Here is a 22,753-nt window from a genome sequence, read left to right on the forward strand (position 1 = left end):
CGGGGCCTCCTGCGCCCACCGCCGGTGTCCGGCCCTGCCCCGGGACTGGCGCGGGGGGACCGAGGGGGGCACGGGGCCGCTCCCCCGGTACCCGACCGGGCCGGCAGGGGGCGCGCGAGCGCCGCGCACCGACCACCGAGGGGACCGGGGAGAGAGGGGAGAGAGGGGGGATCGGGGAGAGAGGGGAGAGGGAGACCGGGGAGAGAGGGGAGAGGGGGGAGAGAGGGGAGAGAGGGGAGAGAGGGGGGGATTGGGGAGAGAGGGGAGAGAGGGGAGAGAGGGGAGAGAGGGGGGAGAGGGGGGACCGGGGAGAGAGGGGGGACCGGGGAGAGAGGGGGGGATTGGGGAGAGAGGGGAGAGAGGGGGGACCGGGGAGAGAGGGGGGATCGGGGAGAGAGGGGAGAGAGGGGGGACCGGGGAGAGAGGGGGGACCGGGGGGATCGGGGAAAGAGGGGGGATCGGGGAGAGAGGAGGGACCGGGGGGATCGGGGAGAGAGGGGGGATCGGGGAGAGAGGGGGGATCGGGGGGATCGGGGAGAGAGGGGGGACCGGGGGGGACCGGGGAGAGAGGGGGGACCGGGGAGAGAGGGGGGATCGGGGGGGACCGGGGAGAGAGGAGGGACCGGGGGGGACCGGGGAGAGAGGGGGGACCGGGGAGAGAGGGGGGACCGGGGAGAGAGGGGGGATCGGGGGGGACCGGGGAGAGAGGAGGGACCGGGGGGGACCGGGGAGAGAGGGGGGACCGGGGAGAGAGGGGGGACCGGGGAGAGAGGGGGGATCGGGGGGGATCGGGGAGAGAGGGGGGACCGGAGGGGATCGGGGAGAGAGGGGGGACCGGGGGGATCAGGGGGCGAGGGGGGATCGGGGGGACCGGGGGAATCGGGGGGACCGGGGGGATCTGGGGGATCAGGGAGAGAGGGGGGACCGGGGGGGATCGGGGGGCGAGGGGGGATCGGGGGGACCGGGGGAATCGGGGGGACCGGGGGGATCTGGGGGATCGGGGAGACTGGGGGGACTGGGGGAATTGGGGGGCGAGGGGGGATCGCTGGGACCAGGGGGATCGGGGGGACCTGGGGGCGAGGGGGCATCAGGGGGATCGGGGGGACCCGGGGGGATCGGGGTGCCAGAGGGACCTGGGGTGATCGGGGGGAGACAGAGGGGCTCGGGGGAGCCTCGGGGTATCGGGAAGCTCAGAGGAGCCAGGGGATATGAGAGAATGGAGGGTCCTGGAAGGAGCTGGGGACACTCAGGGCACTTGGGGAGCCAGGGGGGGGTCTTGGGGGGACGGGAGTTCCTGGAGAAGTTGAGGGGACTTGGGAGGCTCAGGGGTCTGAGGGAGCCAGGGAAGCTGAGGAGCTCGGGGGGGTTGGGGGGCTTGGGAAGCTGGGGGAGCCAGGAGGGTTTGGGGGACTCAGGGGGCCTGGGGAGCCTGGGGATCCAGGGGTCCCTTGGGGGGGGTTGAGGGAATCAAGGGGAGCCACGGGAGCTTGGGGGCTCAGGTGGGTCCAAGGGAGCCAGGGATCCAGGATGGCTTGGGGGAATCAGGAGGGGTCAGGTGGGGTCCAGGGCTCAGGGGTCTCAGGTGCAGGGTCTGAGCCACTCTGTGGACAGAAAGCAACGACCAAGGGAGTCTCTGCAGGGCTGGGCTGGCTGCATTTGCTGGGGGGGTTGGGAGGACGAGGCACTGATGTCAGCGGGGCTGGGAGGGGGGTCAGCCTGGGGGAGAGATGGCTCCAGGGGGATCTTAGAGCCCCTTCCAGTGCCAAAAGGGGCTCCAAGAGAGCCAGAGAGGGACTTTGGACAAGGGCCTGGAGGGACAGGACAAGGGCCAATGGCTTCCTACTGACAGAGGGCAGGGTGAGATGGGATATTGGGAAGGAATTCTTGGCTGTGAGGGTGGTCAGGCCCTGGCACAAGTTGCCCAGAGGAGCTGTGGCTGCCCCATCCCTAGGAGTGTTCAAGGCCAGGTTGAATAGGGGCCTGAGGAATCTGGTTTAATGAAAGATATCCCTGCTGTGCAGTTGGACTGGATGATCTTTAAAGGTCCTTCCAACCCATTCTGTGCTCTGTGTCTGCCCCAGCTGACTTGGTGCTGGTGCTTTTGCTCCAACAGCTTGCGGATGTCTGTGTCCTTTCAGCAATCCTTCATTGACTGAGAGGCCTGGCTGGCACCAGACACTGTGCCTTCATGAGGCAATGGATGCGGAATAGCAGCTTGTAAGAGGCAGAGCTTCCTGCAGACACTAGGGAGACAATCAACACAATTGATTTGCCCTCTTCTTCTCCCTGCCCAGGAAGGCAGTGAGCACTGGGTGCCCTACTCATGGTGATGTTGGCATGCTGAGGGACACCAGCAGGGTCTCACAGTCCGATTCCTACCTCAGTGAGTGTTCCATCCCTGCTGATGTCCATGGCATCCCCCTGTTTGCCAAACTCAGATCCACATCTTTTTCTCAGGCTCTTCATCTTGCAAGATTCAGGAAATAGCTTGTGCCCATCTCAGCTAGGCTTTCACTGTCATGAGACCTGTGAACAGCAGTCCTAGGATTTCTCCATATGGTGGCCAGCACCTCTAGCATCATGTTTGGGTCCCAGGATGGGGGAGTAGGGGGTCCAATGGGTGTGAAAATAGCAGCACTGAGGTTGTGGTGACTCAGCCTGCCAGCTCAGCACCACCCTGGAGCAGCCCAGCCAGACTGGCTCAGTATCACAGCTCATATTCATGGTTGTCCTCATGCTTTCTGGCCATCTGACTCTTCAAATGCACAAGTGTCCCCGAGAGAGACGAGGGGGCTACAAGACACCTGTAGCATTGAACTTGGAGAGCCTCATGGTTCCCCTGCTCACGGCCCGGGCCTCCTCTGTTCTGTCACTTGATGGCTTTGCCCTTGTTTATCTGTGTCCCTGCTGCTGAAGAAGGGGGGAGATGTGTTTTGTGCAACAAGGCAGAGAGCAGCAAACAGCATTTCCCCTGGGGCTGGAGGCCAGCTGGGGTCTGCGCCTTCAGCGAGCATCTGCCAGCCGGCTGGGAGAGCTGCTCCTGCAACCTGCTGCCCCAGAGCAACAGGATGTGGGTAACGAGGGTCCTCCGGGAGCAGGGTGATGGTGGGTGGGAGCTTTGAACATAACGGGTGAACACTGTGCTGGCACGTTGCCCTTCTCCCCACCGCCAGTGCTGTCCTCAGTCCTCACATCCACTGCCACAGCATCTACAATGTGGGGGCTGCAGGGCTGTGAACACGACCGCAGTGAAGGAGGGGATCCAGGTCCGGGTTTTCTGCTCTCCTCCATCGCCTCACACAAACTGATTAAATTAGTTTCACCTTTTTCCTGCCCCACTCGCAGGTGGCCTGGGGATGGCGGGGCAGCCCCCCTGGGGCAGCCCAGAGGCAGCTGTGCTGGGCACGGAAGTGCCCCATTTCTCTCCCCCCCCCCCCCCCCGAAAATCAGAGACCAAGGGCGGCCCTGGTGCAGCAGCGCGTGAAAAGCCCCCGCACTACGGGATGGATTGGAGACTCCAGCCTCCTCCATAAGAAGAGCTGCTCCCGCCTGGTAAATCCCTCATTTGCTTTGGGAAACCAAGGGAGGATAACCGGCTGCCTCCCTTGCGGCACCGCTGAGCCTTCGGCGCGGTGGGCTACGCCCCGCAGCCCCCCGCACACCGCAGGGATGGACCCGCGGCGGGCTCGGCGAACTCCCGGGGTGCGGCGGGGCCGCCCGGGCGGCAGGTGGGACCGCGGCCACCGGGACCCCCGCGGTGGTGCCCGGCGGGGAGGGCTTCCCGGCGGTGGGGCGGCCACCGGGGCACCCGCGGGGAGGGCTCCCCGCTCCCCGCCCGGCCCAGCCCTGCCCGCTGGGCTGCCGGCGGGGCGGAGGGCGGAGGCAGGGCTGGCAGCGGCGGCGGGCGGCGCACACGCACACACCTCCCTGCATGTGATTAAATGGCTCGAAATCTGCTTCTGATTTCCTCGGGGAGGTGACTTTTCCCTTCTTTTCAACCCGGGATTTATTGGAGCCTTTTTACTCCGCTTCCAGGCGGCGGTGGGGGCTCAGTTTCTCCAATTCTTGCTTTTCTTTTCTTTTTTCTTTTTTTTCCTAAGGTTTTATTTTTTGTTGTTGTTGTTTTCCCTTTCCTCTCCTCTTCGCCCTCCCCTGCCGCCTCCCCCCTCCCTCCCGCAGCCGAAGCAGCCGCGGGCGGTACGGCGGAGCGGGTGGGAGCGCGGCCGGCTGCGGGCACGGCGCTGGGACCCGCCCGCACCGCCGGGAGCAGCGCTCCCGCTTTCCACTATTTCGCCTTATTTTGCTCACACACACACACTTCCCTGGAAATTTTGTTATTATTGCTTTTTTCCCCCTTTTCTTTACTTTTTTCCTTTCTTCAGCCCCGGGAAGGGGCTGCCCCCGCCCGCTCCGCCGCGGCCCCGGCTCCTCTCGCCGCCGCTCCCGGACCTGCCGCCCGGACCGGCCCCGCTACCTGCCCGGCCGCGGTAAGCTGCGCTCCCAACTTCTCGGCGCTTCCTGCTCCCGCTCTCCTCCTCACCGCTCCCTCCCTCATTGCCTTTTATTCCTCCCTCTCCCCCCCGCACTCGCCCTCCCTTTATTTCCCTTTCCATCCTTTCACTGCCGAGAACGGGACCTCCCCGCAGCGGGGCCGCCCGCCCGCCGCCGAGCCCCGCTCCTGGCCCCGGGCAGCTCCGGCCGCGGCCGCTCCGCGCTCTGGCCCGGTTCGGACCGACCCGGCTCGCCGCGGCCGCCCCGCAGAGCTGGCGGGGCCGTGCGGGTGCTCGGCGCTGTACGAAGCCCCGCGGTGTCGCAGCCCCGGCCCCGCTGGATGCGGGCGCGGTGCGGGCAGCGGCGGGAGCGCTGCCAGGCCGCGCCTGCGATGCCAGCCCCGGCTGAGGGACACGGGGCGCACACGTGCTGCCCTGCCCGCAGCTCCCGCCGCAGGCCCTTCTCAGCCCGGGAGGGCTCCACCGCACAAAGCCACCTTGGCGGCCGGCATCGCCCTTGCCACCATCCCAGGCTTGGGGCTATCGTCGGTCCCTTCCCGGCACACGGAGAGGCCCCGCGGTGGCTCAGAGGGTGGGTTCCCTCTGGAAACAGCCCCTGCGTGATGGGCTCGGCTGCTCTGCAGTGCTGGGCCGAGCTGAGTGAGACCCTCGGCACCCCCAGCCCCCTGCCCTGGGCGACAGCCGGGGTGAGAGCAGCCTGGGCAGGGCACACGTGAGTGGGCGGCGGTGCGGAGAGAAGGGAGGCTGGGCTGCGTTTGGTAGGTTTGCGTTTGCTTTCTTCTCTGGGAGCTGCTGAACCCTCATTTCCTCAAAATGCCGTCCCACCCACAGCTTCCCCAGCCCACTGGAGAGTTGGGTGGGTGGAAATACCTTTCTTGGGATAAGGAGTAACTGGTGTGATGGGGGACGTGGTGCTTGGCAGTCTGCTGCCTCACCAAGCATGGTGGGTGAGGAAGGCCCCGTGGGCAGGGGCAGGAGCTCCTCTGGCAGTGCAGTGGTCCTGCTGGCTTGCTGCTCATCTGGGCAGCACTTGGGCATGGATGCTTCTCTCTCAGGGAGCTCACCCCACGAGTGTATGGGATGTGAGCTGGGCTGAGCATCCCCATCTCCATCTGTGCTGTTTTTGTTGGACTGTAGCTGGGCTGAGATGATACGGAGTGTAGACCAGGATGTGCAAACCCCACATGGCTGGAAATGCCACAGGTCCTTCTTCCCTGGCCAGGTTTTCTGTTGCTTGTCTCTGAGCCAGGAGAGGCTGGAGCTCTCTGTAACCGGTGCAGGGGGATGTGGCTTCAGCTGTGCTCTGAAAACATCCTCCAAGGTGTTTGGGTGGATGGAGGACAACTTTTTTTCCTCTCTTTCTGTAGTATCTCATTTACAAAACAGAGGGAGCTGCTGTGCTGCTCTATTTACCTGGTTGGAGCGGGCTGGTGAGGGGACAGGAGGTCCAGCAGGCCAAGGGTGGGCTTTGGGGATCCCAACACCCCTTCCTCCTCCACCTGTGTGTGGTAGGAGGAGGGCAAGGTGGGTCCCTGCAGAGAAGAGAGCAGGTGTAATGCCAGGTTGGGAAAGAACTGAGGTGTGTCTGCAGCCTGTGGAAAAGAGAAGCCAGGCCTATGGATGCTGAGCATGAGGAGCTCACCAAAAACGCAAGCTGCTAGGCGTCGAGGTTGAGGAGCATTTCCACTGTTCCCTGAGCACCAGAATATGATGCCTTCAGCCTGGGTCAGCCAGGACTGAGCTCCCACCTTGGTTGGCAGAGGTGTGCATCCAAGAGATGTTGCCCAGCCCTGAAGAAGGAGCTGAGCACCAGTGCAGACATTGGGGCACGTGTTGAGATGCCTTCAGCAGGGAAGCAGCCTGCCGTGCCGAGGGTGTCCGCAGCACCTCTGCCTCCTGTTCCCCCACCCTGTTAGTCAGGCCCCGCTCCATAAGGAAGCAATTATTTTGTGCCCCTTCGAGCCCCTCCCTGAGCCTGCGCAGGACACTCGTGCTCGGTATGGAAACGCGACAGATTTTCCATATTCCTCTTTGCCCCGTGATGTTTAAAAACGTACGTGACAGCTTCTTCCAAATGCTGCAGGCTTGGCTGGCACTCAAGTAATAACAGGCTGTGGGACACCAGGGGCATGAAATATCGTACCAATAGCCAGAGAAGAGGTGAAAAAAAACAGAGATGTCAAAGTGCAGCATGTTTCCGGCCCGTTGTCGTGAGCCATCCTCTGCCCAATGTGAGAGATCTTTCAAAGCTGGCCAAATGCTGTCATCTCTGAATACCATTTTAAATATTCATCCAGACTATTTTCAACATCTGTGCCCGGCATGTTGTGAAAAGGCAATGAGGGACATTATGGAAACCAGATCACTTTATTCCCATATGGAGTGGAAAGGGGTTGAAGCAATGAGGACTTCTAGACTGGGACTGCATGACTGGACTGCATGAGTTCCATGCATCTGCTGGAAGCAGTGGGAGGAAAATCCTCTGCACCTTGAAGGATGCTGCTGGGAGCACTCGACAGAGCCAAGCACCGTGGCAGGAGTGGGTGAAGGAGTTCAGAGAGCTGGGCTGCGATTAGAGTTGGGTAAAACAACAGGTCAAGCTGTAGTAGAGGTTAATAAACAGGGTAGAATAAAATCATAGAATACCCCGAGTTAGAAGGGATCCACAAGGATTATTAAGTCCAAATGCATCCAGACAGTGCTTGCTGTTCCTGCAAGGTCAAGGGCTCCAGATGCCTCCTTGAGCTGCTGTTGCACTGGAAGCATGAGATCTCCAGCTTGTACTGGCTGGGGGGGTACAAGTGTTGGAGCAAAATGATTTCAGCTCTGCATCATATGGGTGATACCCTGCTGAAGTCTCTCCTCCTGGCAGCAGGACCACCTCTACCCAGGACCAGTGGTGAGCAGAGAAGGCATGAGGGACTCAGCAGGGCACCCATGCTGGGTGCTGGTCCCTCCTTTCTGTGGTCAGTGTGGCTTATGAGTTAACAAAACTGATGAGCAAGGATGTGTCTGAGCATCCCACCTTTGACAGCTCCATGCACATGGCTGAGTAGCCTGGGGACTGTTTGCTTCATGGTGAAAATCTTTTTTTCTTTTATTTTTTGGTTGTTTTCAATAACCTTGGAAATTTGGGCTCCGTTTCTGCCTTTTGTAACATCAGGCTGCAACTAATTCAAGCCAGGCCAGATCCTGACCACAGGTATGCCAGTGTAAATTTGAATGGAGTCGCTTACGTCTTGGTTTGGCCTGATGTGAATGGAGTTACTTCGGGCCAATGCCAAAGGGCTGAGGTCAGAATCTGGCCCATCCTTTCCTGCAGTGTAATTTGTACACGTCTCCTGGCACCGCCGGGGTATCGTATGGCTTGTGTCATTCTGGCTCCGACCTGCCAGAGTGCGTTTCAGGATCTATCACCCCGAGTGCCTGCTGCAGGAAGACACTGCCGTGTAATTGCCCCTGTGAGCTGTGCCTTCGGGGGGCTGAAAGCCTGAGGGGCTGTGCAGAGAGGCCAGCTCTGTGGATGTGGGTCTGTGAGCGCTCAGGAGCTTCTGATGCTTAAATGTCAGAAGAGAGGAGAGAGTCTGTAAAGGAAAGTGAGGCATCTCCTCAGTGCCATTAGCCATGTCCCAAGTGGGCACTGGTTGCTCCATTAGTGGCTGGGAAGGCGATTAGCACTACCAGCTGCACTACATCCCTCCAGCCTCTCCCTGCCTCCGGAAAGCCGAGCCTGGACCAGCACCTTGGCTGCATGGGGTTTTTCCTTTCACTTTAAATACTTCTCGGTTGTGTTTTTATGTCCCAGAGACACATGGAATGATTTATCCATGACTGAAGCACAGTTTGGTCCTGATGCATTCTGCTTGTTGGGTGAGGGAATGAAGCTTCCCCTAGCTGGCATTGGCATGGTGGGTGAGGGACCTGGGTACCCAGGGCCCCCCCCCCAGCCCCCCAAGATGGGTCTTATTCATGGTCTGGGGCAGATCTGCAGGGGGTCACTCCCACAGCATGTGTGGCAAGGGAGTGCAGATGCCCTCATTAGGAAGGACCCATAATGAGGTGGAAAAGTGCAGAGTGTGGTAGCAGGTACATCCTGGTTAAGGGACATGCTCTCATCATTTTTGCCTGGTTACAGCTGCTCTGAGCACATCATTCCTCTTCTGCTTTGGGTCCCATCCCATTCCCCTAGTGCCCTCTTGCTCAGATGGCACCTGAGGTGCTGGTGGGCTTTACTGGGTACGCCACATCTTAGGGAGGATACAAGCACTTTGGATTTAGTTGTTGGACCCCCTTAAGTAGTCAGGTCCTTTGGTCCTTGCCCAGGAATCTGCCTGCTGCTCCACAGCTCTGCTGTGCAATGAGGAGCATGTTCATGCCCCATGTGGTTGCGTGGCTCTGTCCCTGTCCCATGCTGGTACCCAGGACCTCACCCCTGTGCACAGGGTGATGCAGCACCTTGTGGGGACCAGTTATTCCTATCTCAGCCAGTTCCAAGTAGGGCCACATGCTTTCCTCAGGTGATGCAAGTACCCCATGCACTGTACTGTCCTGGCCCAGAGCAGAAACCCATCCAGCTGGACCGTGTCAGCAGTATTGGTGAGAAAAATTGGGGGGAGCAGTGCAGGTCTCTGGCAGGAAGGAAGCACCATTCCCCTGTCATCCCTTGGGGCGTTCTGCCTCCCCTCCCAGGCAGTGCTGGCTGCTCAGCTTTAGTCACTGCCTGCCCTCTAAGCCCACATTTTCGCAAGGGCAGAGCACCATTCGCCTTCACCTCTGCTTTAATTAGAGAAGGCTGCTCTGGTGCAGAAAAGGTCCTGGGATCAAATCTGGCAAATAACCCCCTTCCCTCCCTGTCTCGTGTTGTTTCACTTAATCCTGTAATTACCTCGGCAAAGCTGCCACGGCCCCTGGTCTGCTGGGTGGTGACCCTGGGCCTGCCGTAAGCACCAGCATCTGTGTTGTGGGAAGTTTACTCTCCTTGCCCTGCCTCACCTGCTGCACTTGTCTTGTGCATTCTATTTTGGGGACCAAGCACCCACCCCATGGCTCAGCATCAAGAGACCTGGAGCTCCAGGCATGCATCTGTGCCCGGCATCACACTCAGCAGCCCTGCCTCCTGGAAAGACGATGGGAAAGGAACCCACAGTGGGCTGGAGCATCGCCCTGACAAGTCTCTCACGAGGCAGGAAAACGCTGCTGGTCGCTCTGGGAAGCGTGTGGCTGTAGGGAGAAGGGGTGTGGAGGCGTTGGATGTGGTAGCTAATTTTTTTTAAAGCACTTCTGAAGCACTCCGGCGGAGTGACTTCCTTCCAAGCCGCACGGCTGTTAGCATTCCCCGAGCAGAGGAGTGAGGAAATCGCCCACCTCAAAAATGCAGGCGCTTCTGGGGAGGAGCTGGGAGGGCGGCCGCTTCCTCGGGAAGGGTGAGCCCTGGCCCGCGGGTGCTGCTGGTGGCAGCGAGCCGACAGCCACAGGAGAGCCTCGCTGGGGACACCTTCGGGATGTTGTCACTGCAAAAGGCACTCCATCACTTATATCCCTCCTCGTGCCAGATCCAGGCGTATGCTAGGCTGGATTTGGCACCGAGGGGTCATCCCATTTCTCTCTGCTTAGTCAGCAGCGTCTCCATTTGAACTGAACCGGGGGCAGCAAAGATGGGAAGTGGAAAAGGGGGCACTTGGGGGCTGGGGAGAGAAATACCCACTCCCAGGCCTCTCTGGCAGCTTGCCGGCACTCCCAGGGTCATGCTGAATATGCATAAAAGGGAGCAGATTGCAGCTTGCCCTCCTCTCCGATACGGAGGTGAGGCCCACGGAGACCACCGGCCCTGGCTCTCTTTCAGTGGGATAATGGGGTGAGCTGAGCACGAAGCGTGCGTGCCTGTGTGTGGTCCTGGGGATGATAATGATTTCCATTCATGCCCTGCCTCTGCAGTGCCGAGGCACTGCTGGGTGAGCCTTGGCTCCCCGAGGGCTGCTCCCTGGCAGCAGAGCCCCCAGAAGTTTGGCATTGAATTGCAGGGACTTGGTAAGACTGGCAGGAGGGACAGAGCATCCCATCAGGGCAGGGAGGATGAGCAGCAGATGCTTGTGCCCCCCACATAACACAAAAACAGGGGTAACCCTGTCCTGGGTCCTAGACCTGCTGCCCCAGTGCTCATAGTTCCTTCACCTCTGGGCTCTCCCCTGGCCACCAAAGGTGCTGCTGCTGTCACTCTCCCCTGGCCAGGGGTTTCCCCACACCTTTGTGTCTTACTAGATAGGGAATTAGAAGGCCTTTACAGGTGGTATGCTTGAGCATGTCCCTAGCCCTGTCACCTTGCTGCCACATAGCAGAGGGGCAAAGGGTGGAGGAGACTCCTCCTTGGCAGGGTTTAGTAGGTGCCTTGTTCTATACATCCCGAGTCCCCCTGAAGTGGATGGATGCAGTTGCTGAGGCACCTCTGGAGGTTTCACCTCTCTCTTCTTGATGCAGATGTTTTCCTACAGGGTTGTCTCACACTACATGCTGCCCTAGGGGTGGTGGGATGGGAGGTGGTGGCAGCAGCACCCGACTGGGTCCCCTCTGTGGGGTGTGCTGTGGGATGGAGATGATGGGGGGGGACTGGCAGCATCACAGGGCTCAAGGTGCTGTGCTGGCCTCTGCAGGAATATGCACGGCCAGGTCTTGCTGGGCACTAAGCAGGGTCCATCAGCACTCTGCAGCCTCCTTTGCTGGGTGTGAGTACAGGAGCAGGACTCTCCTGGTGGGCTGGCAGGGGCTCTGGCTCACTGCCCACTGGTCCAGTTGGGATTGTGCTGTGGGATTAACCAGTTGCAGCCTTTGCTCAACAGTCCCTGGACAGGCAGATACCAGGGAGCTGGCAGCAACCATGGCTTCATCTCCTGCCCAGGAGGCAGCTGCCTGCAGTGGGGCTGAGGGTCCCTGTGGGCTGCCTGCACCAGGGGATGCTCCTCACTGCCTGGTGCTTGTGGCACGATGCCTCCTCTGCTTTGATGACTGCTGTGTCCCTGCAGTCTCCAATCCTGCAGCCACACTCCTCATGTAGGTTGTCAGTGCTCCAGGGACCAAATCCTTTGTCTTGCTGGCTGCCAAGTCACCGAACCATGGGCTGACATGCCCCCGAAAGGCTCTGCAGCACTGCCGTAAAGCGGGGACCACCAAGGGAGCTGACGATTATTCACCAGTGAGCATCAGCTTTTCCAACAACAGAGGATTAATCAGTGAGGAAACAGCATGGAAGTGGCAGAGGCAGGTTTTGTCCTGGGGATGATGTCCTAGGACAGGCCAAGACCCCTGTCCCTCTTGCCCCCTCGGCAGGCTCTGGCTGCTGGGCTGAGTGTGGCTGCGCAGGGAGGAGCTTCCTCTCATTTGTGGTTTGGCAGCCTGGAGAGGCAGCTTTCTTCCACAGTCATAGATCCTTTTTCTTTGCAAAATGGAATAACAAACAAAAAAAAGTCCTGAATCATTTGAAATGGGCTGTCCCTTGCAGCCTCCTTTGGCCAGAATGGGCAGCTGAATGGGCAGGAGCAGCATTGGGGCTGTAGGTGGGGGGCAGAACTGGGGATACTGGGCTGGGTTGTGCTTCTGGCACAGAGCTTCATTCCTCAAAGTGAAACACAAATCCCAAGTCATCCTGTAAGGATTTATTAGTGGAAGAGGGGACAATGAGGGGATTCCCTCCTCCTGCCTGACTATGGCATTGGCTGGTAGAGGCTGAAGAACTTGGCTTTGGCTCAGCACAACCCTATAGGATGGCAGGGCTGATGCCACCCACCCATCTGGGCAGCTCACGTGTCTGCCACCAGCTGCAGTACTCAGGGCCATTCTCTGGTGATTGCATGAGCCGTGGCCACTCACACGATGGGATGTGGCCAGTCTGCATCGTGTGGGATGTTCCTGCTGCAACCAGAGCTGGCAGAAGGGAATGTGACCTCCCATCCCTCTTCCACTCTTTGAGCCAGTGACACAGGAGATGGGGCACATCCCCTAGGATTACACAGGTAGCGTGGCAGAGGAATTTGGTGGGGATCCAGCCCCTGACTTGGAGAAACCACTGTGCCATGGCCAGCAAGGAAAGTGGTGCTGTGCCTAGGAGCCCCAGGCCTTCATCCCAACAAGCTCCTCCTGCCTTTTGCAAAATGTGCCTCCAAGGTGTTTTTACTGCTGTTCCTTTCTCCTGCACTGTCAGGAGTTGTTTTGTGCTGCAGTTGGATAACTTGGAGTTTGCAGCTCCTATTGCAGCTGGAAGGTCTCCCCAGCTATTCTCAACCACCAACCCTTGTCAACTGTGCAGTGACGGGGTCTCTGAAACTGTGTGTGACAGCCAGGGCTGCTGGCAGGCAGGAACATTCCTGTCACCCCAGGATGGTTTGTCAGAGGCCAGAGAAGGGCTGTACCCTGATTCCAACCTCCTCCATCCAAAGCTCACCTCCTTTCGCTGTTTCCCAGGGTATTGCACTCCTGCTGATGAGCAGTGAGAGATTGGTGTAGATAAGGCAGCACAAAGGGATCACCTCCCTGCCCCACTCCCAGCATGATGTATCAGTGAATGTGGGGTGGGAAGGTGGGCACAGGTGAAGGACCAGCCATGGGGGTGTTTCCCATCCCTTACCAGTCCCCCTAACATGGGCTCGTGACACTGCCAGTGCTATTCACTCTTGTTGCTCTTCCTCCAGGGAGGAGCCACTTCCCCCACCCCAGGAGGATGGAGATCCTGCAGCTCCTGCGCCTGCTCCTTACCACCGCCATGCTGGGCCTCTCCCAGACAGTGAACCCCTTTGTGGCCCAGCAGACCCCCCCAGACCCTTGCTACGATGAGAGCGGTGCTCCTCGCCGCTGCATCCCTGAATTTGTCAATGCTGCCTTCGGGAAGGAGGTCCAAGCCTCCAGCACGTGCGGGAAGCCCCCGACACGGCACTGCAATGCCTCAGACCCCCGCCGAGCCCACCCACCCGCCTACCTGACTGACCTCAACACTGCCTCCAACATGACGTGTTGGCGCTCGGAGACCCTCCACCACTCGCCCCAGAACGTCACCCTCACCCTCTCCCTCGGCAAAAAGTTTGAGGTGGTCTACGTTAGCCTCCAGTTCTGCTCGCCTCGGCCCGAGTCCACCGCCATCCTCAAGTCCATGGACTACGGCAAGACCTGGGTGCCGTACCAGTACTACTCCTCCCAGTGCCGCAAGATCTATGGCAAGCCCAGCAAAGCCACTGTCACCAAGCAGAACGAGCAGGAGGCCCTGTGCACCGACGGCCTCACCGACCTGTACCCGCTCACCGGCGGGCTCATCGCCTTCAGCACCCTCGACGGGCGACCCTCTGCCCAGGACTTCGACAGCAGCCCTGTGCTCCAGGACTGGGTGACGGCCACCGACATCCGCGTGGTCTTCAGCCGCCCGCACCTCTTCCGCGACCTGGGCAGCCGGGACGCCGGGGAGGAGGAGGGCGGGGGCACCAGCTCGACCCCTTACTACTACGCGGTGGGGGAGCTGCAGGTGGGCGGGCGCTGCAAGTGCAACGGGCACGCGGCGCGCTGCGTGAAGGACAAGGAGCAGAAGCTGGTGTGCGACTGCAAGCACAACACAGAGGGCCCCGAGTGCGACCGCTGCAAGCCCTTCCACTACGACCGGCCCTGGCAGCGCGCCAGCGCCCGCGAGGCCAATGAGTGTCTGGGTAAGGGGCTTTCAAATATTTTTTGTTTCCTGGGGCTCAAATGCTACAACAGGTCATTGGGGGAGGAATTGATGGGTGCTGAGCCAAAGCGATTGTGCTTGTCTGGAGACACTGGGGAGCATCCCCCTTGCCAGAGGATTGGGAAAGGCTCAGGGAGACCTCATTGCAGTTACAACTTCCTGGGGAGGGGCAGAGGAGGGGCAGGCCCTGAGCTCTGCTCTGGGGAGACCAGGGACAGCACCCAGGGAATGGCTGGAGCTGTGTCAGGGCAGGCTCAGGTTGGATCTCAGGAAAAGATTCTTCCCCCAGAGGGTGGTTGGGCACTGACCAGGCTCCCCAGGGCAGTGGGCACAGCCCCGAGGCTGCCAGAGCTCCAGGAGTGTTTGGATGATCCTCTGGGGCACAGGGTGGGACTCTTAGGGATGGGCCTGTGCAGGACTGAGGGTTGGACTCGATGATGCTGGTGGGTCCCTTCCAACTTGGCATATTCTGTGATTCAGTGAACCATTCACCCTCTCTTTGCTGCAGGTGTGGTTCAGCCATGAACCAAAGCACCAAAACCCTCCCAAAAATCACAGGTGTCTTTCAGCTGGTCAGTAAACCTTAGTTTGGGATGCCCCTCTGCAGTGTTTCCCTTGGGCAGCAAACCAATTGTCCCTGCGCCTGAGAGGCAACTGCAGTGTCCCCTTCAAGATGTGCTTGGGGACAGGGATCAGGCAGAAAAACCTGGCAGGGGGTGAGGAAATACTGGAGATATCCTAATTTGACATTTCATCCTTCATATTCACTCCGGTGTGGTGGTTTTAGCTTGTTTGTCCTTGCAAAGGTTTCCATGGGTTAAAAATATTGTCATCAAAATGAAACACTTCCAAAACATGAAACTGATGTCGCTTGGCTGTCCCACTTATGAATCTTTGTGGGATTTTGGTGGAGATTTTTTGCCTTTTTTTCCCGGTTTGGAATGGGGCAGGGGGATGCCAGAGTCCTGCGAAGGTCTGAGAGAGGGAGGAATAGCCTCTCACTCCTCCTGGACTGGAGCCTAGGTCTCAGGGGGTGGTGGGAGGATGGAGACAAGGGAAAGCTGTACCATTAATCAGCCTCTGAAAGGCTCAGTGATGTGCCAAAGGTCAGAAGGACTTGTTAGTATTTGTGATCGATGCCTTGTTGAGATCCCGGCTGTCTGCTTCAATATATACATGTTACAGCAGATTTCTTCTCAGAATGGCTGAAAAGGCAGTGGATTCAAAGCAAGTGCTAGAGCTGATGCTTTAAACCACCTCACACACTGTGGGAATGTATCAGCCCTTGTGTTTTCCCACTTGTCTCAGATGAGAGCTCGCAAAAATCCCTCCCTTGTGCACCCTGCCCAGGGCTGCTGCAGGTCGGGCAGGGGAGGCCTCCAGCAGGCACGTGAGCCCATGGAAACCCCTGGGACAGAAGGGAGACCTCGACCTTCTGGCTGCCTCCCTTGTGCCATCCCACACAACATCTGCCTCAGCACCACATCCTCCAGTAAAGCAGTGGGACAGCAGTGGAGGTTGCTCTGCCGGTACATATGGGGTTAAACCAGAGAGGGCTTGTTTTGGGGGAGCATCTGCAGGTTTTCTGTCCATCTCGTCCATGGCGAGGTGAGAGTCCCGCGTTGCAGAGTGTTTCTCTGAGCATCCTGCCCCCAGCTGCAGATCCCGTCCCCCCTCTGGCAGATGGGGCTGAAAAGATAAACGAGGGAGGGAAGAGGAGGCGGGAGCGCCGCGTGGTCCCTTCAGCCCTCCCCCCCCCGACAGCCCCGCACACAAAGAGCCTTCCCCGAGCTGCGTGTGAAAGTAGTTTTTTCCTGTTGATTCGCTCCCCTCTTTCTCCCTTTCCCCTCTCGGGCTTTGTACCCTCTCTGAAGGGACCTGAAAGAGTTTCTCCATCACCCGCCTCCGAAGGGCTTAGCGGCTGAAAGCTGGATTAGCTCCCCAAGCCTTCCCCTCTGTGCCTTTCAACAATGACATCTCCCCAGCCAGCACGAACAGACGCAGCAATTAGCACCAATTAAAAGGAGAGGCTGCCCGGGAAGTTCCCTTTGCTCAGCCTGGAGGCTGTTCCGGACTCTGTCCTGCGGTCGGGCATCGGTGATGTTGGCTCACGGTGGTGGAAGTCAGGCGTGGCTGGGGAGTGGGGAGGAGGAGGAGAAGGAGGGTGGGTGGATGCAGGAGCTTGGCAGCTGAGGGGCAGGATAGGGAGTTGCAGCACCCTGAAAGTGAGTGAGAATGGAGCCGTGGAGCTGGTACAGCTTCAGGTCATGTTGGGATGTGTCACCTCTCGACTCTGTGCTCCCCAGCACCCTGCCTGGGGGTTTGTCTCCCTCCAGGGCATGGGAGTCTGCCTGCTACAGCATGGGGACAAACAGATGTCCTATAGCATGGCACGATGCTAGGACATCCATTTCTTATTTCATCGGAATTTGTCTCTGGGAAATGCAGATATGAAACAGCCCAGTGCCACCTGAGGCCTGAGCATCGGCACAGGACACAACTCCACTGTGGCTGTGGCAGTTGTGGGGACATGGCTGTGTTAAGGGGGTCAGCGGGAGTTTGGCAAGCAGGCAGGTTTGGGAATGTCACAGCCAGGACAGTGGCAGTGGATTTGCCATGCTGCAGGCTTGGCAAGAGGGCACAGTGCTGCAGGGTGCATGGCCCTGTGCCTGGTGGTTACAGGGTGTGGCCATTGGGCCAAAGGCACTGGGGTTCTCCTGATACCCTGTAAGGGCTGCATGTCCCACAGGGAGCTTGTCCTGCTAATATTGGGATGCTCTGTGTGCCCTCTGGTGTACCCAGGGCAGGGAAAGAGGGACATGTGTCCCCCTCTGTGTGTCCCCCCCAGCTTTTAGCCCAGGACAGGCTCAGTGAAGGATAATCCAAGCAGGGAGGCTGGCAGGAGCAGGATCGCCAAATCCCGGGGACCCCCACGTGATGTAGCAGCTTTATCCTTGCAGACTCTCACCTCCTCCTCCCGGCCACCACTGCCGGTCCCGGCCTGCACCCGTGAGCTGCTGGGGACAGCCCTGTCACCCCCTCGACAGCCCGGCCCCCAAACACCCGGCCTGGGGAAGGAGGGGAAGCGGATTAGCACAAGGCAGCCACTGGAAGTAATTGATGCACTCGCTGGTGATGCGGGAGCTCTTGTTCCCTTTGTGGCCACCGCGGCGGGAGCACTCCCCGGAGCACCAGAATAATGCCTGGGCCTTGCTTTGATCCGGAGCCCCGGCGGGGAAGGGGCTGCGCTCTCCTGGGAAGACCTCGCTGGCTAGTGCTCCCTCCACTTTGGGCCGGGGGAATGTGGTGGTCCAGCCAGGATGCCAGTGCCTGAAAACACCAAACCCCAGAGCAGTGGTAGGATTTGGAGGATCACATGTAATTCCCCTGTGTCCTCTGCCCCTTCCTGTATGTGTTTGCCCCTTCCTTTGTGAGTTCCCCCAACGAGGTTCTCCATACCTGCTCCCCAGCAGACGTACTGGAAAGCCAGTGTGTTCCCAGCACCACCAGCCATGGTCCTTCCCTGGGGAGAGCAAGGGGAAGGCGATAGCTTTAGGAGGTGGGCAAGCAGACAGCATTCCTCTGCTGCCCCTGCCTGGGCACCTGCGTCCCATGGGGTGCGGTATCCCAGCAGATCTTGGGTGCAGGGGAAGGCAGCCACCCTGGCAGATGGGATTAACACTTCTTTAACCATCCTGAGTCCTGCTCCTCCCGGGATGGGGCAGGAGTGGCTCAGCCTTGCCCCTCGCAGCCCCTTGGGTAGGGCTCTCTCCTTCTGCTTCTCCTCCTGCTTCCTGGCAGCAGCAGAGTGAGCCCCGGGCCTTCTCTCCCAACACCTTCCCCAGGATGGAGGGGCAGTGTGGGTGGGAGGGAAGGGGCTCCTCTGGTCTGGGCTCCCATGCACAGAGTGGAGATGCAGCCTCAACCTGCCCTGTGTCCCAGCCAGGCTCTCCTCCAGCCAAAGCAGGGGCGTAGCTCGAATCTGCTGCGGGTTGGCAGCGGCAGCCAGTTTAGGGTTTCGCTGATCCAGCTGCCTTCCCTAATTATTCCCAGGGAACTTGTAGGGGCGGTGAGCCCCACTCCTGCCCTGTGGGCTCCATCGGCTGCCACACGTGTGGCGTGGTGAATGGCACTGCCTGTCCCGTGCCAGGGTCCGTCCCAAAGCGCCTCATGCCATCATTCCAGGCTCTCCATCCACAGCAGCCCAGAGGAGGAGAGGTTTTGGGGTGGCTGTGGCCTGGGCAGGGGTTCAGACATTATCAAAAGGGAGACAGAAGGTTGCTCCATTGCAAGGTGTCAACATTTAATTAGTCTATTATTGCAAATTATTAGATCTTGTGATTGTTTAATTGATCATATGATTGTTTAATTGGGCATACTGTACAAGGGCGGAAGCGAGCTGCCACATAATTAGCCCCAAACTGTGTAATTAAATTCTTATTAATACCCCAAACAGCAGGGAACATTCAAGCCTTTAATTAGTGATTAACGGGAGACAGACAGAGCTTGCAAATGCCTCAGCTTGAGGAACAGTGAGAGTATTTAGCCGGGTAAGGGGGACCCGTCTGCCCGATTAGCGCTGGATGGCTGCGCTGGGGGGTGAGGAGACGGTCACGCATGCTGCTGTGACCCTGTCCCTGGGTGGGGACAGCCACCCAATCCTGTATGGCCAAGCCCAGCCAGGTCCCCGTGTTGGCTGGCCAGTATGGCTCCAGAATCCTGCTAAGGTGGTGGCAGTTTGCCGACACCCGACCCACAGCTGCCTGAAGGAGAGGGGACGATGCTGGGCAGCAAGGGGAGGTTTCTTCTCTGAAACCCAGCTCCTGGTATGATCAGAGGATCTGCAGCATGTTCCCAGGGAAAGGTGGTCCTGGGGCTGCCCAGGACGTGCTGGGATCAGCGATGCCAGGAAAAGGCCCCAGCCAGTTACTCCCTCACCAATTAAACTGGAGGCAGAGAGGGACCTGCACCAAGGGTGGTGAATCATTTACCCAACTCTTCTCCTCCACTGCCCATCGCCTCCCTCTGGGCTGCCAGCCCCTCTCCTTCCCCAGAGGATGCTGGGGGCATTCCCAGAGGGACACAAAGCTGCCTTTTGGTGTGACCCAACTTGCCTTTCAGTGCTGCAAAGGGATAATATGGACCCTCTACTCCCAAAAATTGCTCCTTTGCCACAGTTCTGTGCAGCTGCCTCAGTTCAGCAGCAAAAACCACCTTGGCTTGTCCCTGTCCTGTTATCTGGAGGGTGCAAGAGCATCATGGATGTCAGGATACTTCATTGTGTCTCTTTTGGCCCTGACAAAGCCCGGCTGAGTGTCAGCATCCCCCGCTCAGCAGCATCCTGAACTGCCTGAGACTTTGGGCTGCATTTGCTTCTCTCCCTCAACGTACCACAACCCAGAATTTACCTCAAAAATCTTTGTTTTCCTCTAGCACCAGGGAAAAAAAAATAACTCAAAAGGCACAAGCCCCCAAAGGCACCTACAGCTGCACCCGGTGTTATTTTGATGCCTGCCATGTGATTTGTCACTAATCTCATACCACGGGGGGAGCTCCAGGGGCAGCCGAGGTTTGAGCGCGTGGTGCTGGCACCAACCTTCCGCTCCACTCAAGCCTCCAGAAAAGCTCTTTTTTACAGTTGGGGTTTGCTCCGGCTCTCTTCCCTTGGCATCTCTGTGGCCCGAGTGCCAAAGTGGGCAAGGGAGTGTTTGATCTGTGTGGGGTGAAGCTCCCACTGGCACTGCCGGCCGTGGGGAGGCAACTTCACACGGCCGCCAAGCCAGGCCTGGACAGTTAAATCCGGGCTGACACGTTAATGAATTTCACAGTACGCCTGGAAAAACTCTCACCCAACCTCAATTTACCGGCATGGGGAGGGGGCCGGGGCGGGGGGAGCAGCGCGCCGCGTTTTGCCGAAGGAAATCTTGTTCCCATTATCTTTTTGCAAGAGTGTTAAGTGGGAACGGGCAGTGCTTTGCCTTTTTATCTCGCACACGTGGAATCGGCTGGGGGGACCCTGTGCTTCCTGGGGCTAATTTGTGTGTGCACATGTAACAGTGTGCAGATGTTTCTGTGCACAGCTATACGTGTGGATGGCTGGGACTGTTTTGGTGCACGTCCATGTGCATGCACGTTCACATGTGCACGTTTGTGTGCACACACGTGTGTGTGAGCACACATGGCTTGCTAGGTGAGTTTCTTTGTGTATGTGCTCATGCACACAGGGCAGAGCCTTAAACACAGAGAATTCGGGGAGATGCTGTCACACACCCTGGCATGAGGTGGGTGGTCCTGCTGGAAGGCCGGGTGAGCTCTATCACCAAAGCCAGCTGCCAGGGAAGGGGCAGGGGGAACGGCGGGGCTGCAGGTGCCCAGCTGGCACTGCCAAACCCCCTGACTGCACCCCTCAATCCCACACTTGCCTGCCTTCAGCCAAATGGTGCCCTGTCCCTGCAGGTGCCCTTTCTGCTCTGCCCTGACCTCCTGGCACCGACCCTGTGGGGCGGTGGATGCTGCACATCGGGACGGCACTCTGGGACTGTGCTGTGCTGTGCTGTGCCCATCCTGCTCCCCAGCACAGCCTCCAGTTGCCATGGGGGGCACCAGGGCAGCTCCAGCCCACCCAGGGGGTCCCGGGTTTCACCTCCAGCCCTCACTCTCTGCCCTTCCCTTGCAGCCTGCAACTGCAACCTGCACGCCCGGCGCTGCCGCTTCAACATGGAGCTGTACAAGCTGTCGGGGCGCAAGAGCGGCGGCGTCTGCCTCAACTGCCGGCACAACACGGCGGGGCGGCACTGCCACTACTGCAAGGAGGGCTTCTACCGAGACCTCAGCAAGTCCATCACAGACCGCAAGGCCTGCAAAGGTGAGCTGGAGGGTCTCCATGTGGGCAGCAAGGGTGAGAGAATCTCTCTTGGCCTCCTTGTTCTCCCTGCCCATCCTTGGGATATCCCTTTGCTTGTAGCCCGGCAGATCACCTCCAGCTTCCACCACCCTGATGACCTCTGCCACCCCAAGGGCACCAGGGAGGGATGTTGCTTTGAGCCCAGCATGTTCTCGAGGGGTGGGGAGGATGACAGGCAGGGAGCTGCCAGGAGCCCATCCATCCCGGGAGGGTCCTGATGTAGTGGCAGTTTCCATCTCCATGGTCAGTGTTTGGAGAGATGCTGGGCAGGTGCTGAAGTCAGCATCTGACTAAATGTGCTGGAATCCTGTCTCTGATATGGATGTTGTCTGGGACATAGCCATGCTTGGAATGTGAGTTCCCTGCTCTGAAGGCCTGGGGATGTTGGCGGAGGTTCCATTGGACCACACAGGGTGCATTTCAGCTATGGGGTGGCTCTTGGGACCTGTTTGGGGGGGGATGCTGAACACCATGGTTCCTGGTAGCTGTCCTTGACCTGGCCAGGAGCCATGCTGGCTCCAAGCCATCAAGCTGCAGCTTGACCTCACAAGGTTCCCAGCCGGTGCCAAACATCATGGGACCTGCACTTCTCCTCTCTCTCCTCTAACTCCTGGCCAAGCCTGCCTGGTTCCTCTTCCCTGTCCCTGCTCAGCTCATCTGCAGAGCCTTTTTCAAAACAGTAGTTTCACCAAAGAATTTGAGGTAAGGAGATACCTTGCCTGTCCCCAAGGACTGGCAGGATCCAGACTGGAACATCAGAGTCGGCAGGAAGTCAGCCACAGCTGTTTAGATGCTGGGATTTCATCCCTGATCCCTATTTTTCCATCTTAGATTGCTAGTCCCTCCTGGAAGGGAGCACAGTGTCCCCTTCTGATTCCTCTCCGATGCGTTTTGCAGCTGTGTGGGCACTGGGCACCTTCGCTGCTGCAAGAACATGATGCTCATGTGTTTATGTAGGGCCTACAGGAAGTACTGGAGCTGGTTTCAGACCATTAACACTGTGGCTGCAGACCTGAATGGAAGGATTTGACTTTTGGGGTTCCCCTGTCACGTGCAGTAGTGCTGTTGGAGGTCTGGCTCAGCTGGGTTGGGATGCAATAGGTAAAGTCCTTCTGTCGCTTGTGCTGTGTGAGCCGCCCCAGGCTCTGCATCCTTGCTCATCCCAGGAGTGCTTGAGCTCGTCCCAGGGAGCGGGGCTGAGCAGCCACTGGTGGGAGGGGCCCTGCCTGCAGCCAGCTCCTTAGCAAACATTGAGCTAATCATTTCCAATCACCTGAGCAGCTGACCTGACAGGTCCCACCTCACAGCCCATGTCCCCAGGGACCACGTGCTGTTTCCACCCGGTGGCCTCAGCCAAGCCATGCCACAGGGGCATGGCAACCCCTGGAAGCACCGAGGGTTTCCCCTTGATGAAGCTTGTGTCAGGTGGCAGCCAGGCCAGGTGCCAGCATTCTTGGGGTGACACTTGAAGGGACTGGGAGAGAGGAAGAGGAGGAGGCAGGACAGGGCATGCATCCTGGCAATCTATGGAACAGCATCCAAGATCGTGTCCCATTCCTGGGAGGGGTCCTGGCTCTGGCTGAGGCCAGGGACGGATGGCAGAAGCCCTCAGCTCCTGCTGCAGCACCACCAGACTGGGGC

At 59.0% G+C, this 22,753-nt stretch overlaps 1 protein-coding gene across 3 annotated transcripts in view; it reads left to right on the forward strand.

Annotated features, from left to right (window-relative positions):
- The first annotated feature begins 3,946 nt into the window (after positions 1–3,946).
- NTN3 (netrin 3) overlaps positions 3,947–22,753 on the forward strand; it is a 32,357-nt gene continuing 13,550 nt past the window's right edge. Inside the window, exons 1-3 of one of the 3 annotated variants that reach the window (XM_051780875.1) lie at positions 3,947–3,976; positions 13,190–14,188; positions 20,885–21,073. In XM_051780875.1, coding sequence (XP_051636835.1) covers positions 13,219–14,188; positions 20,885–21,073 — 1,159 coding nt within the window. In that variant the 5' untranslated portion in view covers positions 3,947–3,976; positions 13,190–13,218. Of the gene's footprint in view, positions 4,488–13,115; positions 14,189–20,884; positions 21,074–22,753 lie in introns of those variants that run through there. The other 2 variants (XM_051780856.1, XM_051780866.1) reach the window with 2 other exon arrangements.

The sequence above is a fragment of the Manacus candei genome, unplaced genomic scaffold, assembly GCF_025592945.1.
Source record: "Manacus candei isolate 608988 ecotype Guabito, Panama unplaced genomic scaffold, ASM2559294v1 h1tg000002l, whole genome shotgun sequence".
NCBI classification, from domain to species: Eukaryota; Metazoa; Chordata; class Aves; order Passeriformes; family Pipridae; genus Manacus; species Manacus candei.